The sequence below is a fragment of the Eucalyptus grandis genome, chromosome 11 (genome assembly GCF_016545825.1).
Source record: "Eucalyptus grandis isolate ANBG69807.140 chromosome 11, ASM1654582v1, whole genome shotgun sequence".
Taxonomy (NCBI): Eukaryota; Viridiplantae; Streptophyta; class Magnoliopsida; order Myrtales; family Myrtaceae; genus Eucalyptus; species Eucalyptus grandis.
In genome coordinates this window covers 36,545,387-36,561,872 of record NC_052622.1, presented here as the reverse complement: position 1 = coordinate 36,561,872, position 16,486 = coordinate 36,545,387, and the positions used below count along the sequence as shown (strand labels likewise).

The 16,486-nt window shown below is 37.9% G+C and overlaps 1 protein-coding gene across 2 annotated transcripts; it reads right to left on the bottom strand.

Moving 5' to 3' along the window:
* Nucleotides 1–1,977: 1,977 nt before the first annotated feature.
* LOC104429075 (tRNA-specific adenosine deaminase TAD3) lies at nt 1,978–12,231 on the bottom strand. Of its 2 annotated transcripts, none has more exons than XM_039304719.1 (8): nt 11,982–12,231; nt 11,802–11,859; nt 11,597–11,670; nt 10,197–10,276; nt 9,006–9,089; nt 8,070–8,174; nt 7,041–7,322; nt 1,978–2,286 (listed from the first exon to the last, which is right to left on the bottom strand). In XM_039304719.1, the coding sequence occupies exons 1-8, from the start codon at nt 12,061–12,063 to the stop codon at nt 2,083–2,085; spliced, it is 969 nt and encodes a 322-aa protein (XP_039160653.1). In that variant the 5' UTR covers nt 12,064–12,231; the 3' UTR covers nt 1,978–2,082. The 2 variants fall into 2 exon arrangements, with proteins under 2 accessions (XP_039160653.1, XP_039160654.1); XM_039304720.1 differs by having other exon boundaries at nt 11,802–11,841.
* Nucleotides 12,232–16,486: the final 4,255 nt, after the last annotated feature.

The following is a 16,486-nucleotide window of genomic DNA, read 5'->3' as shown; positions in this document are numbered from 1 at the left end:
AAAAAATAGAGAAATTGTTTATGGGAACAAATGTTTTACCAAACGGGTTTCTGTTCTTTTTTTTTTCAGGAGAACAAAAGAACAGAAATTAAGAGAAACAAAAACGTTACCATGCGCAGCCGAAGTGCCATGTTATATATATACAAAGAGAACCTCATTTCATCCATGATTAGAAATCTTTAAATTTAAAGTGCGTGCACATACTTTCAACATATCCCTTTGGAATCATAGTTAATAATATGGACCAACTCTCGATAGTATACTACCATACAATTTGATTATAATCAATTTAGTTCAAATTTACACTATATGTATGCATTGGTGAATATGTAAAAATAATCAATCAAAAACATATCAATTGATCCACCGCTGAGTCTACCCATTTCTCAAAAAAGAAAAAAAAAAAAAAGAACTTTGTTTTTCTTTCATCACATTGTGTGCTTTCATCGATAGATACATCTGTTCTCTGATGGATGCATTTTGATTTTCAAGTCATATCAAGTTTGTTTTCTTGATTAATAACTTAATCCATTATTTTCTCTCAACTACTAGATATACATAAGAACACGGCACAAATGTGAAAGCCTCTTTAACCTTTTGATTGTTTATCTGATATTACATGCAGCAACTTTCATTAGAAGGAGTGGGGAATTGAAGTTAAGGCACAATTGCTCGTTTGACTTTGTAAAACTAGCTCTTATGGAGATAAGGCCAGCAATCAAACTGCCAAAATACTCGAGCCTCTGTTGACATCAGTCATTGTCCTTGACATTGTCCTTGACTCTGCAACTCGCGGAATCTTTGAAATTGTGGATTTATTATGTCTTCAACATTTTCTGGAGTTGATGTGGGATAACAATTTCGCAAAAAAAAAAAAAAAAAACTGATAAAAGAAGTTGTGAAGGGATGGCATGTTGAGTTGTTTAGACTAGTGAACGCACGCAACCACATTGGACATTCGCCGATAATATCTCGACCGACATAGACGAAATGGAGGCTATGACCAAATTGTAATCAACATGTGTATCCTCTGATGTTTCTGGAGCAGCTTTTCTTATGCAGAGGGCACTTGAGTGGTTTCAAATTAGTTCTCTTCATATGTTTGCCTCCCTTTTGTGCTTTTTAATTGACATTTACATTGGTAGGCATCCTTTATGTTTCTGAAGGTAGTGGAAGCTGGCAACTTTCCTTCTTTTTAATGGCTGAAATTTCTAGATAACAAAATAACATACTGGGAAGTTTTTGTGAAACAACTCAAATAGTTGCTCGACGAGGCAAGGCAATGGTTGAAGGATACATCATCATCTTGTAGCCTCATTGCAACTCTCTTCATTACGGTAGCTTTCGCTATGGCTTTTACAGTATCTGGAGGCAACGATAGTAGTATGGGAATCCTAGCATTCCTTGAGAAGGGCTCGTTCATGGTATTTGTTGTTGCAAACGCTCTCATTCTATTCTCCTTCGTCATCTGGGCTATCCTAACTTCAAGCTACGCAATCGAAGATTTCCTTCTCTCAATAGAGTCAATACCGAGACAAATGACAATGGGCCTCACTTTTCTCTTCCTCTCTTTTGCCTTTATGTGGATGGCATTCAAATCTGCTCTTATGATCGTCTTGAGTGAACAATTGAAGTGGATTCATATCCCAATTACTTTGTTGGCTATCTTCCCTATTGTATTGTTCACAATCCTATAACTTCCCTTGGATATTAAATGGTCGAATCCACCTATTTGCCTTGTCTCTACCGTCGTCCGAAGCTTTGGAAGCGATCTTTATTATTATGAATTTATGAGACAAGGATATCTGTGGTGTGATCTTTGTTGTACTAGTTACTGTGTGTGAAATGTTTTAAAACACTGGAAGTGTGACATTACCCATACTCAAAAGTATAAGTTATGCTGCCAAGTGCACTCCTTGTCTCAATGTTTTATTTGTACACTTCATTGCTCTTTGTTGTATTAAGGTGAACACAATCTTTCCAATAATTGGCAACAGAACCATTGATATTTCAATGGGGTTCATCCATTCAAATAAGGCAATCATCCACACAAAATCTCCATACTGCACAAGATTTGTCATGCTAGAAAGTCTTGCCAGGATTTCCTTCACATGTAGAGGAAAAGCTTACGTCATTGCCATCAGTTCTCCGTCTTTTTGTTTGAGATTTTGCAGGAGATAGAATATACTCCTCTACGGTAGCTCCATCTTTGTATCTCACATCAGGGAATAAGCGTCTGTCCCTGGCAGCAGATGATTCAATGGCCACCATCACAGCATGTCGCAACTGTTGGATTATAATGTCTCAAGTTGCTGTTTTCTGTTTTGTTCTTTTTTTTTTACTCTGTTTTCTGTTCTGTTTTTAGCTCTGTTTTACTCTGTTTTTTTATTAAAAAAACAGCCAAGTTCAATTTAGTTATTTATTTAGTGTTTTTGCTATTTTCTAGGAAGTTAATAGCACGTTTGTGTGCAGTTTTGTGTTGCACGTACGTGAGCAGTTTTTGCTTTGTTTAAGTTGTTATGTACTTGACAGTTTCCTTTAGAACAGACGTATGCAAGTTTGTGTTCTGTTTCTCTGTGCTTCTCTTCCTCATCACAAAAATATAGCTTCTGGTTTTCTATTTTCTTGTTTACTGTTTTGATCAGTAACAATAGTGGTATCGGGCGTGTATGATCTTGAGGGACTGTGAAGTGAAGCAAGTATCGAAGTGTAAAGAAGTTAAAGGGCGATGGAGACAGGGTCGAGTGGTTTCTCTTCGATGGCTTCTCCAAAGGTATTTACTTGGAGAGAATTATCAAGCATGGGCTGTCAAGATGACGGCATTTTGGAGGGTCATGATTTGTGGGAAGTCATGGAGGATGATTATGAGGTTGTTCCGCTTCCAGACAATCCAACTTTGAATCAGATAAAGTACCATAAAGAGAGAATCACAAGGAAGGCCAAGGCAAAGTCATGCCTATACGCTGCTGTTTCACCCACTATCTTCACAAGGATCATGAGATGTGATTCTGCAAAGGCAATATGTGATTTCTTGAAGGATGAATACGAGGGAGATGAGAAGATAAGAGGCATGAAGGTGCTGAATCTCTTGAGGGAATTTGAGAGACAGCAGATGAAAGATTCAGAGTCAATGAAGGAGTACTCTGATAGGTTAGTTGGGATAGCTGAAAAATCGAGTTTTAGGGACGACTTGAAGGATGAAAGGCTTGTTCGGAAGATCCCGTGTCTCTTCCCGAGAGAAATTCGAAGCCACCATAGCGTCTCGGAAAATACAAGAGACTTACGATATAAAGCTTGCAGAATTGTTAAATGCTCTGCAGCACGAGAGCACCTGAAGACCGATGAGAAGAGAAGAGTTTGTAGAGGTGCGCTGCAAGCTAGAGTGAAGTCAAATGATGGAGGCAAATGGAAGAAATGGATTCAGTCCGAGAGAAAATGCTGGTGACTCCAAGTTTGTAGCAAAAGAAGGAAATTCGGTGGGTCTAGCAAATGGAAGATGAACAAAAAGCCTTGTCAATACTTTGTGGTGGAACTAATCATCGTTTTTAGATGTTGGAGAAAGCGATGCTAGATGCGAAGATGTCACAAGTTGGGTCACATGGAAGCCATCTGCAAAGAAAAAAATTACCAGCAAGCGGGAAAGCCCGGTAGCGGTGAATGAAACGAGGAAGAGCACTTGTTTGTAGCTTCTTTTCTTGAATCTTCTGTTGGGAATGATGCATGGCTGGTGGATAGTGGGCGTACCAATCATATGACCGGCAATTCGAAGTTAGGAGTCTAGACAGTCGGTCGGGTCCGAGTCGAATTGGCAACGAACAGTATATTGAAGTGCAAGGGAAGGGTACAGTGGCTATTGAAGGAAATCAGGAGGTGAAGCTGATCAGTGATGTTCTCTTTGTGCCAAATATTGACCATAATCTGTTAAGTGTTGGTCAACTAGTTGAGAAGGGCTATAAAGTGAAGTTCGAAGGGAAGGAATGTCTTATCAATAATGTAGATAGCAAAGAAGTGCTAAGAATTCCAATGGAGGACAAGAGTTTCATGTTCAAGCCACAAGAGATGCAACAAATGGCTTTAAAGTGCAAAGAAGAAAATGCGGAGATATAGCATAAAAGACTTGGGCATGTTCACGGGAAGAGCATGTTGTTTATGCAGAAAAATAGCTTGCGAGATGACTTGCCAAGTTTGGAGGAGGAATTTCCACAGTCTGAACTTGTCTTCTTGGCAAGCAAGCCAAATTTCCTTTCAAAGGAGGAGGCCGGAGAGCATGTGAAAAGCTGCAATTAGTCCACACGGATCTATGTGGACCTATGTCTGAGTCTTCTCTCAATGGTAGCAGGTATTTCATTACCTTCACTGATGATATGACTAGGATGAGTTGGATTTATTTTCTGCGAGCCAAGTCTGAAGTTGCTGATGTGTTTGTGAAGTTTAAAGCCTTAGTTGAGAATCGAGTGGGAAGAAAATTAAAATGCCCGGTCGATAATGGTTAAAGTATACTTGCTCACAAGTTTAAGTTGAATTGTGAGCAAGCATGAATGTGCGGCGGTTCACTTGCTCCCTATTCACCTCAACGGAATGGGGTCGGTGAGAGGAAAAACAGAAGTATTATGGAGATGGCCAGATGTATGATGCGGGAGAAGATGTTGCCTAAGAAGTTACGGGGTCAAAGCGGCTAATACTACGGTGTTCTTGTTGAACAGATTGCCCACAAAGGCCTTAGAGAGGTCAACACCTTTTGAAGTCGGTATGGTGTTAAACCTTCGTGAAAAATTTGAAGGTTTTGGGTGTTTGTGTTACACTCATGTTCCTGAGGTCAAGAGGGACAAGCTGGATAAGAAGGCAGAGCTGGGAATCTTCATTGGGTACAGTCTCCAATCAAAGGCTTACAGAATTTTTCACCCTATGACAGAGAAGGTAATTGTAAGCAGAGATGTTGTTTTTCTAGAGGAAGATGAGTGGAATTGGATGGAAGGAAGGAGTGCAGAAAAGCAGCAGTTCGAAAAACAACCTGCAACAGATGTAGAGGTTGATGAAGTTATAGATGGATTGGAAGACGGTGTGGATGATTTACCGTGAGGGGGCACAAGGTCACTTGCTGAAATCTATGAAAGAAGCAATGTGGCAATGCTCGAACCATCTAACTTTGTGGAAGCTAAGGAGGATCAGAGGTGGATTGCAGCAATGCAGGAGGAGATTGCAATGATCCAGAAAAACCACACATGGGAGCTTGTTGACAGACCATCTGAGAAGAATGTGATTAGGGTTAAGTGGGTGTTTAGAACAAAACTTAATCCTGATGGTTCTGTTAATAAACACAAAGCTAGACTGGTGGTGAAAGGTTATGCACAAATATGGGGAGTAGACTATTCTCAAACATTTGCTCTGTTGCACGACTTGATACAATAAGGCTACCGTTAGCTATTGCGACGAGAGAAGGGGTGGCCTATATTTCGGTTAGATGTCAAGTCTGCATTTCGAATGGAGAGCTTGAGGAGGAGATTTTTGTTGAACAACCTGAAGGCTTTAGTATCAAAGGGCAAGAAGAGAGTGTATACGGGTTGAAGAAAGCTCTATATGGATGAAGCGAGGCTCCAAGAGCTTGGTATGGGAAGATAGATCGATATTTGCAAGATTTTGGCTTTGTGAAAAGCTTAAGTGAGTTCACTCTTTATGTCAAGAAGGTGAATCACAGTGTTGTAATTCTGTCACTTTATGTAGATGATCTATTAGTGACGGGGAATGATATGGAATTGATAGAGAAGGTGAAGCAAGATCTATTTGCGTTTTTGAAATGTCGACTTGGGAAAGATGTCTTATTTTTTGGGTTTGGAAGTCAAACGGGCTTCATATGAGATCTTCATCTGTCAAAAAAAATACATGAAAGAAATTCTAAAGAAGTTTCAAATGGAAGATTGTCGAAGTGTAAGCACTCCTATGGCTACTAAAGAGAAGCTGTAGAAGAATGATGGAACTGATGCAGTAAATGCTTCTATGTATAGAAGTCTGATTGGGTGTCTCATGTATCTTACGGCAACCGGACCCGAGATATTCTATTTGTGAGTGTTTTATCCGGGTTTATGAGTAGTCCTAGTCGGTTACATTTAATTGCAGCAAAAAAGGTCTTGAGATATCTCAAAGGAACATTGTTCTTTGGTGTGAAGTTTGAAAAAGGTCGAAGTTTAATTTGCAAGGATTTTCGATAGTGACTGGGCTGGTTCAGTGGATGACATGAAAAGTACATCCGGTATTGTTTCGAGTCTTGGTTCGCTTGTTTCTCCCGGTGTTCTAAAAAGCAAGAAATTGTAACTCAATCTACTGCAGAGGCTGAGTTTATAGCAGCTCTTTACCGCAGCTGCAAATCAAGCTTTATGGCTGAAGAAGATAATGAAGGATCTCGTGGTTGAATTCTAGTGATTGCATTGAAGTTAATGTGGATAATCGGGCTGCTTTAGCAATATCACGAGAATCCAGTTTTCATGGCAAAACCAAGCATTTCAAAGTCAAATTTTTCTTTCTGCGTGAGGTGTAACAAAGTGGCGAAGTTAAGTTGGTCTATTGCGGATCTAAAGATCAGCTTGCGACATGTTCACAAAACCACTTCAAGCTGGAAGATTTGAAGTATTAAGAAATAAAATTGGGTATGCAGCAGCAAGAATCGATCCAAGGAGGAGTTTGTTGGATTATAATGTCTCAAGTTGCTGTTTTCTGTTTTGTTCTTTTTTTTTCTGTTTTCTGTTCTGTTTTCTGCTCTGTTTTACTCTGTTTTTTATTAAAAAACAGCCAAGTTCAATTTAGTTATTTATTTAGTGTTTTTGCTATTTTCTAGGAAGTTAATAGCACGTTTATGTGCAGTTTTGTGTTGCACGTACGTGAGCAGTTTTTGCTTTGTTTAAGTTGTTCTGTACTTGACAGTTTCCTTTAGAACAGACGTATGCAAGTTTGTGTTCTGTTTCTCTGTGCTTCTCTTCCTCATCACAAAAATATAGCTTCTGGTTTTCTATTTTCTTGTTTACTGTTTTGATCAGTAACAACAGCAACAGGTGCCAAAATGAAGAGCTCCTACCAGTCTGTTCATCTACCCACTGTCGTGGACGTAGAGAAGAAATGGATGTCTCAACTTGCTCTGCCCCACCTGAGGAATAGCGTTGAAGACATGATTCATGTTTGATCCATCCAGTCATTTCAGCACAAGATTTGGTGGAACTACTACATTCAGCACCAACTTCTGTTTTTGGAGTTTGCCAAGAGCAGACTTCATCACATGCCCTTGCAATCACTTGATTAGATAAAGGATCTACAATTACTGCAGAATTGACCACCTGTAGACAAGAGAAGGGAGTAACAAAAGCAAATTTGTGCAATTTCTACAACATAAGAGGTTCCCACACCAGCATAAAACAAAATTGGACACACAATTAGGGAGCAAGATGAAGCACTACATTTCCTTCGCGAAACCTCATTTTACTACGTCTATGCATGAACATTTCAAGGAATAAATGTCCAAAGGACCCAGCCTTCAAAATGATCAGATTGTTCTCCACTATCATAAAACAGTTTTCTTCTCGTTTTTTGGTTCTGAAGTCAATAAATGTGACACATAAAAACTTCACATTCCTGTCAAGTTAATTGCAACAATTAAATCTCACTTCTTGTTACCAAACCCAAAATGATTCTTGAAAGCTAATGCGAGCTATGGTGAGTCCTCTATGGCTTGACGGGAAAATTGTTGAAAGTGCAAACACTGGAGCAGTTAGAAATGATACTCGTCGAACATGTATAATACTGATTCAAAGGAAAATAAAAAGTAGCACCAAAGGAAGGCCTTAGAGCATGCCAAATTGTCTCACAAAATGTCAAAGCAGTACAACGCTCAGAAAGAAATGACTCCATGTATAAGAGAATTTCTCTTCTTTTTTTATTTGGTAAGATGGGGAGGCCAGGTTAGTACTCATATTCAAGAACTCTGAGATCTTGACTAGTCAGAAATATAATTAGCTGCGAACTTGATGAAATCACTCAAAGTTACATTCATTAATCGCAAGTCAAGGGCATACCCCAACACTTACCGTATTACCATGAGATTTCGCCAATTCCATAGCATACTTCATAAAACTTACAACTGATTGTGAGTCTTCATCACTAAACCCAGTTATGCCACTGATATTGCTGCTCTGTGGAATATCAAAAGTTGAGAGAACAAATCAGTAATGACATAGGGTATGTATAAATGCACATTATACAAATGTATATAGAGTAACAGACAATTCCTTGTGATCATTGACAAGTAGTAAAATTAGGAAATGCTAGAATAAAGGCCAAAGATTTGCACAAACTCCATTGAATTGAGTCACGCAAAGAGGTGGATCTTACATTTGATTGCAAAAGGTGGGAGAGGAGAATGATAAGACTTAAACCCGGCCTAGTGACTTAGAAAGAGTGTTTTCCAATTATCTAGGCAACCCTTGGTCTCTATAGCCAAGATTCATTAGCAGCCATTATGCATAATGGAGATGGCTCGATTAGTTATTCCTTGAAAGTAACTTCTCTGGTTTATATATAACCCCAAACTCCTCTCAGTCCAGATGCAATCAAAACTAACATAACTCAGCAAAACGAAGTAAAATCAATCACATTCTAAATTTCTAAAAACAAAGCTTATCAAATTTGAGATGGCCACTTAAACTGCAACTCTTTGTAAGTCTTTGGTTTTTAGACTCCAACTTCAAGTTATCTGCTTGGAAATAAATTCTGAAGGAGGAAAAAGTATAAAATGAACACCCAATGCTGCCCAAGAGAATATCAAATCCATAAGAAAGTTATCCTGGAAAAACCACCTTAACCTGCTCCTTTAATTGAGACAACATTAGCATCAGAGACATCTGAACAGCCGATGCAAATACCCTAAACCAGCAAAAATGTCCTATAACATAATGGCAATGTGTTGATCTTAAGACATGAACATGCATTACCATTACTGATGAGAATATTTAAAAGAGACGTACTAGGTTTGCTGGATGGTATGAGGTGGGCCATAGCTTGCACTGTTCTACCCACTCTTCCTTTGACGATGCAGCATATTTGCAGAACTATTGCAAATTGGCACAAATAAGCACAAAGAACAAAATCCCACTTTGCCATCACATGATGAAGTGAAACAACGCCATTTTCAGGTTACATGTTACAGAGAGTTCTTATGTAGCATATCTTCTTATGCTTATATTTGAATTACAAATATACACTGATTAAGATAAGCATGATATACAGAAAAGTAAAGCTTTAGAATTTTACTAACAACTAATAGACTTTCCTAATATCAAATCATCTGTGCACTTTGAAAGATTTGAGAAGGATACACACTTCCACCTAACATTAGATAGGATATGGCTTCTTTTAATGCCATAATGAACTTAAAAAGACAAGTTACATGATGAAAAAGAAAAATGATAAAAAATTCAAGAGATGGAAAATTTGTTCAAATTCAGGGTTTGAAAGCCAAATTGATCTATTTATACAGTGACATCCTATCCAGCTCTAAAGTGCTATGTTACAGAACCTAATGACATTGACAATACAGATGTTTGCTGTGGCTTCATTATTATTGACCAGTAAAGATGTTCCAACTACTTGTTCACTTGAAAGTGCAGTTCACTGGATGTGCGGACATAATAGAGCAAACAATATTAGTGTACAACAACCAATACCAAGAAGCCCTCTTTGGCATAAATAGCCCATGAAGCACTGAAAAAAAAAAACTACAAAGACCAAAAGAGGTTCCCAAGCGAAGCCCATTGTGGTCCACTTAGGTCATAAACAACAACTTTACCTCCTAAAGCAGCAGAAAGGAGATCATCGCAAAAGAACTCCTTTCAGCTAGGCAAAAAAAAAAAAAAAGGAGGGAGAATTTGTGAAATAAAATTTTCTAGAACTTGGAAAAAGGGAGAAGAGAAAAAGGATCAACAGATATCAAATATACTAGTGGTTCATTGTCAAATCTACTAGTGGTCCATGATAGGGTAAGATGCTCCATGAGTAAACATCATTACTCACGGATACCATAACTTGTCAAAACTGCATATGGTTCTCTCTACAAGTTATTGAAGATAATGTAAAACATGGGGAAATCAACATGAAATGCTGACAAGAAAACAACCCACTTTTGCCACGAAAGGACTCAACTAATAAGAACTAATTACATCCTTCATGTCGCATGGAATTCCATCAAAATCACCATTTTTGGGAGCCAGACTTAAGATCACTGATAGCTGAATTTTTCCTGTCAAAACCATTACAACAACCAGACAGTTCAAGAAATACATAAAAAAACGAGTTAAAGAAGTGCTGAAAAGCTGGGTAGGTCAAAGATGATTTGTTGATGAAAAAAATACAAACACCTATACCGGGTTTCCATCAAATCGACCTTGCATAGGAAATAATTAGAAGATTCTTCGAGAAAATTACCAGTTCATCCTCAAATGCAAATTATCGTACATTGAGTGGACCAATGTTTTCATTTGCTTTCTTGTTTTCTCAATTTTCTGTTCTTTCAATCCTATTTACTTCCTGCTAATGTTCCTTTTCTGCACATGATGTGCACATAAGAGGTATCGTAATCCTATTCAATCAATTTTCATGATTGATGAGGGAAAAACAACAAACTGAGCACTTAAATGAACGAGCAATACAGGTTGTTTTTATAATTGTTCATCAGGTTTTCAACGCCTTGCATAGCTAATACATACTATAAAAAAAGCTAAAGACCAGAAACCAATGGTAGCATTTGAGTTTCATCAGATAACATTCTTCCTGAATCAGGCATTTTGTATTCATAATAGTCCCTCAAAAGAATTTCCAGCAGTAGAAGAAGAAAATTCAGGATATGCATGCAGAATGGAGGAGGCGAGAAGCACTTCTCATTCACCCCACAACGTTCTACAAAAACCACAGCTTCATCACTCAAGTGTGGGTTAGGACTAAGTGTCTTGCTGAGCAATTACACCGATGATGTGAATATGACTTTAAATATCTAATGCTGATTGATTTGTTATACTCAAGTTAATGACTTACGGTGCTTCCAATGCAGACAAAACTTTCTCATAACTTTGGGGCTTAAAAGTTTAGATATAATTTCTTCGATCCAATGACAATTGCCATGCATGAGGTCAGAGGATTCTATTCCTTCTTTTCTGTTACTTAAAGAGCAGTAAATACACAGGACTGATGTCTAATCAAGAACTACACACGTAAGGATAAACAACAGACATTTAATTCTTTGCATGAAATTGTTCCCGTTGAATGACCCTTGCATGATGACAACAACATTGCAATGGTTTTTTTAAAACTTTTGAAGGGTAACCCATAAACAAAAGGCGATAGAAGGACCTAGTTAAGCAACTACTCTTATGTTCAGTTAATGAGTAAAGCTTCGCCTTATGATTTCACAAATCTTCGAATTCCATAACGACACGCACAGCAAAAATTGTTCCTAAATTTCAAAGATGCAAGAAACAATGATGTTCAAATATCAACATCATTAAGTGACCAATCACACCAGTGACAACCATAACACCGATATGCTTATGAACAAAAAATGTACCTTCTTCGAGACACTTCTTCTTCACCCGCTTCACGTGGTGGAGGTCCTCCAATGGCGCAATTTGACTCAAACGCCTAACCAACAACCAAAAAATGGATTCCCAAAAAATTCGAGCGGGAAATCAAACCAGATACGAAACAGCAATCTCTGAGAAGCGCAGAACGAGCTTTAACACATAAATCCTAAGTAAGACACTGAGACTGACCTCATGATAGTGTTCGTGAGCTTCGGCTGCTCAATCTGAGCTGCGACCACGTTCACCGCTTGCAGGAAAAGGAAGAAAAACCGCAACGAAACGCCAATTCCGAAGCGCAAAACACATCAGCAACACGTCAAGTTCGGATCTTTCGCTCAGGATTCGGTCGGTCGTCCATGAAGAATATACCTGCGAGTTGCTGATCAGGCGGAATCGGCGGCCTGCCGGGGACGTGGACGATTCGCCACGCATCGTCGTTCTCGCTGCTCATCGCTCTTCGCAGCTATCTCCGGTTGCCGGGAGCACGAAAAGCGGCGGGAAACCGCGACGCCGTCGGCGGTCGCGAAGCTCGCCGGCGCGGCGGCTGAAAGTGGAAGAAGCGGCGACCGTCTCAACAGAGAGAGAAAGAGAGAACTCGTGCCTGATTGTGGGCCTGAACCGGCCCATTCACTTTCAAGCCCGCCCATTTGCTCTTACACCGGCTCTTTTTTTTTTTCTTTTTTTCTTTTTTCCTTTCTTAATTGATTTTCTTTGAAAGATATTTCTTGTAATTTTCTTTTATAGTTATTGAATAGTACAGCATTTATCATATTCTTAACATTCGCCGTCAGGGGTTAATCACATGCTGAAAAGATAAAAGACCCTGGAAAAGGTAAATAAACTACTCAAAAGATCAAAAACCTCGAATGCATGAGCAAGTGGAGGCCCTTTTCATTGTTGTCTCCTGGACATGACTGCTCAAACAAATCTGATTGTGCAGTGACAATGAATTGCTACAATGCAAATCTAATATGCGTGATGAGTTGATATTTTTGTTTTTTTTCTTTCAATACTTCTTGATGATGACGACAACGGTGATAAATTAGGAGTTTATATGAACAGATCAATATATGATTTAAACTATAACAGATAACTTAGATTGATGCATAAAATGCAACACTAATTAACTTTTTTGGGTTTTCCTGTTTACAAATAAAACTCAACTTAGATATAACTTAATTACATGTTGCATTTATGTGTATCCTAATCTAATGCGAACTAACATTAAGTCCTAAATATTGTGTATACCATGCTATAATAGATTGAATGCAATTCTTGTGCACTGTTAGAATTCTAAAACAAATGACATGATATGAACATTATGACCTGAGGTAGAATTAAACACGGACTAACCCTATGATGCAAACTATATGAAACGCTATTTCTTATTTATGAAAGCAAACCATTGAATTCTAAGACCATAAGTATGCTCTAATTAGTCTTCCCATTAAATTATTTATATGATTAATAATATAATGATGTGACACTAACCCTTTCTTTTGCAATCATTTTTCATGTTATTTGAAATACATTAACATGAATAGTGCATGGGATGTGATAATTGATTAATGCTATCTATATTGAATAGGGGTGATTGGTATCCGGTCTGATCCAATTCCATCCAAAAATCGAGAATCAGACTTAGAGGACCGGTTTCCATTTTTTGGAATTGTAGATTGGATTGACTGGTCTTACCGAGACCATACCCAACCGTGGTTCGATCCAGTCTAGTGGATAGGCGACACCATGAGAGGGAAAGTTGTTAATGTCAAGCGAGGCATGAGGTGAGGCCATGAGAGGGCGTCGAGCAAGGCGGAAGGCGAGGCCATGAGAGGGAAAGGAGACCTAAGGCGAAGCTGCGAAAGTACGTCAAGCAAGGTGGGAGGCAAGGCCATGAGAATCAAGTGACTAGCTCAGGTGAGGCTGTGCCTGCGAGAGGAAACTAGGAAAGGGTTGATTTTGCACGGTTAGGGTAAGCGAAAGAGAAATGGAAGGGAAAGAAATGGGGAACGTAATGGCATAATGGGAAAGAGACGGAAGATTAATTGGCCTAATGGTAAAATGGTTGTTCAAAAATTTTAAAAAATGGAAAGATATACATGAATGGTCGGTCCGGTCCTATCCGTCCAATCAACCCAATTCTTAACTTTGAATCAGGAACCGGATCAACCAGCAACCGGTTCCAAAAATAAAAACCGAGGACTGAATCAACACCCCTTAGGATTGCCTAGAACTAATTGGTCCCGTCTGGTCCAATCTGGTCCCGGTTCAGGCAGTTCCCGTTGCACGCCCCTAATATTGAATGCATATTGAAAAGTATCCTAAAATATGTGACCTCTAAATGACGGGTAATATGCGACCTGAACAATACAGGACTAAGTGCAATCTATATATCATACACTAATGACATCTTTGTTTTTGTTTTGATATATTTTATCAACAAAAATCAGAATATCCTAAGTATGCACGATACTAGATAGAAATAATCTCTTTCTATAATTTCACAAATCACCTTTCCTGAAAAGATCAGGATTTCCAAAGAGATAAAAACATGGGAGATATATGTCTTTTCAATCCACTCGTGGGGAGGGATTAGATTAAAATTAGGTTGGACTCTTGATATTGGTACGAGATAATAATCAAGAGAGAAACAATGCTAACATAACTAGATCTCCTTATCTTGACCGAATTTTTGAATCAATCTCGAACTCAAATTAGTTTGAACCAATTCAATTTAACTCAGTATAATCTAATAAATCTTTGATTAATCTTGGAATGTCCAATCCCCCGTCTTTAAGTTCCAAGAAAGTTGGAAACTTGACTGATTTTAAGCTCATTACACGTGTTGGCTCGCACGTCATGTACACCTCCAATCCCCTGTAACATGCTTCATCCTAAATGCATTGAAATATATCTTAAATACAATGCAAATACAAATCATGCGAACGATATTTTTGTTGAAGAGTTGGAATCGATCATTGATTTTCTTATGTGATAGATAACTAAGTGAAATAGCCAAAATTTAAGCGTCCATGCAAATCTTTTCAGTCCCTTTTCTTTTTTGATGAAAAGGTTTGCATGCTATCTTTATTGATTTTATTACCTAAACTATTATCATGTGAAACTGATCATGCAAAGTGCACAAACAATAAAGATAAATGTCTAATAATTAATAAATAAATAGAAGAGTCAACTCAATTTGAGAAAAGATAAAAAAAAAAAAAATGGTAGCTCTAAACCTCATTGGGTCATGTATTTCAAATAATCTAATAGATATTAATTTTGAAATGTGATTTTTATATATTTTTTTATGAAATTTGGCCAAACTTTAATTGGCATATTTTTTCGTTTGACATCCCATTGACTGTAGATGATTAGAAACCTCTAAATGTGATCAAGCATTTCAAATCATTAATTGGGAAAAATTTTGAAAAGTCGTACTAATGTATTTTTTTTAAGGAACTTGGCCAAATTAGATGCTTTGGAACTAGTACACCATTGCCTCAACCTTCGCCACCTCTTTAATCTCCACGTCACTAGCTTGTAGTTAGCTCTCTCTCTCTCTCTCTCTCTCTCTCTCTCTCTCTCTCTCTCTCTCCCTCTCTTGTTCGATATTGTGAAGCGTCAAAGACTCACCTTAGTGACCGTCCAAGAAGTTTGGACCTACTAAGTCTACATTTGGTTGAGTTTGCATTTGGTTGAGTTTGAGCTTTGGGGAAATGACTCTTTGGCTCGAGGTGTATTTGCTTAAAGCAAATATCGTTAGTTGAGTGATGTTGGCATAGTTATTTGAAAAATAGCTTTGAAGTTAGGGGGAAAAAGTAAAGACAAAGTAACTTCATGGATGTCATTTGATTTTTTATCAAAAAAGAATTATATGAAGTGCATGGACCTCCTCTAATTTTCATACAATGAATCAATCTCTCTTAACTTAATTATATTATAAAGAAAAATAATAAGGAACTTCATGGATGTCATTTGATTTTTCATCAAAAAGGAATTTCATGAAGTACATGGACCTCTTCTAATTTTTATACATTGAATCAATCTCTTGTAACTTAATTATATTGTAAAGAAAAAACAATAATTATAATTAGGTTAGATCTTAGTAATTGCACTCTTTTTGTCGAACTTTATTATTGATAAAAATAATAGATTTATCACCATAGGTCATTCTTTGATGCCTTAAATGAAAAAAAAAAAGGAAAGAAAAGAAAAGCAATTGCACATGTATTGCACATGTATTGCACATGTATAGCATGTCTATTGCTTGTGTACTGCATACATTTTGCAATCAAACTTAAGCTCTCCCTCTTTGCATCACGCAATTCAATGGAGTTTGTGCAAATCTTTGTCCTTTATTTTTGCATTTCCTAAGTTTACTTCTCGTCAATGATCATAAGGAGCTATCTTTTCCTCTATTTTTATATATATTATGTGCAGTTATCCATTCCCTGTATCAATACTGATTTGTTCTCTTTACTTTTGATTTTCAACATAGCAATTGCGATGGGCTTCAAACAACTTTTGTTGTCATGTAGCCATTTGGCGAAGACAAGAGTTATCGAACATTCTTATTGCTGATGTTCAAAATGGGAGAAGAAGGAGAGAATGAGGAAGACGGGCTTGGAACAGTCGACGAAGTTATGAAGAAGAGGACGAGGAAGATGGGTTGAAAGTGGAGGAAGAAGAGGCTAAAGAAGATGCGTTGGGAATAGTCGACCATATAGAGCAAGAAGATGACGTGGAGGCTGGGGAAGCTGTGTTGTGAGCAAATAATATGGAGCAATCTGACACGGGGGAGATGTGTTAGCTTCTGCTCCAGTTGACGAAATTGAAGGAGTACCAAATAAAGATTCTTCAAGCACATTTGA

Excerpts from the sequence above, each read along its gene's own strand:
- LOC104429075 (XM_039304719.1), bottom strand. The coding sequence starts at position 12,063 with ATGAGCAGCGAGAACGACGATGCGTGGCGAATCGTCCACGTCCCCGGC. Across the intron at positions 9,090-10,196 it reads TTCCATGCGACATGAAGGAT|TTCTGCAAATATGCTGCATC; the intron begins GTAATTAGTTCT and ends AATTTGCAATAG. Across the intron at positions 2,287-7,040 it reads GCTCTTCATTTTGGCACCTG|TTGCGACATGCTGTGATGGT; the intron begins TTGCTGTTGTTA and ends ATAATCCAACAG.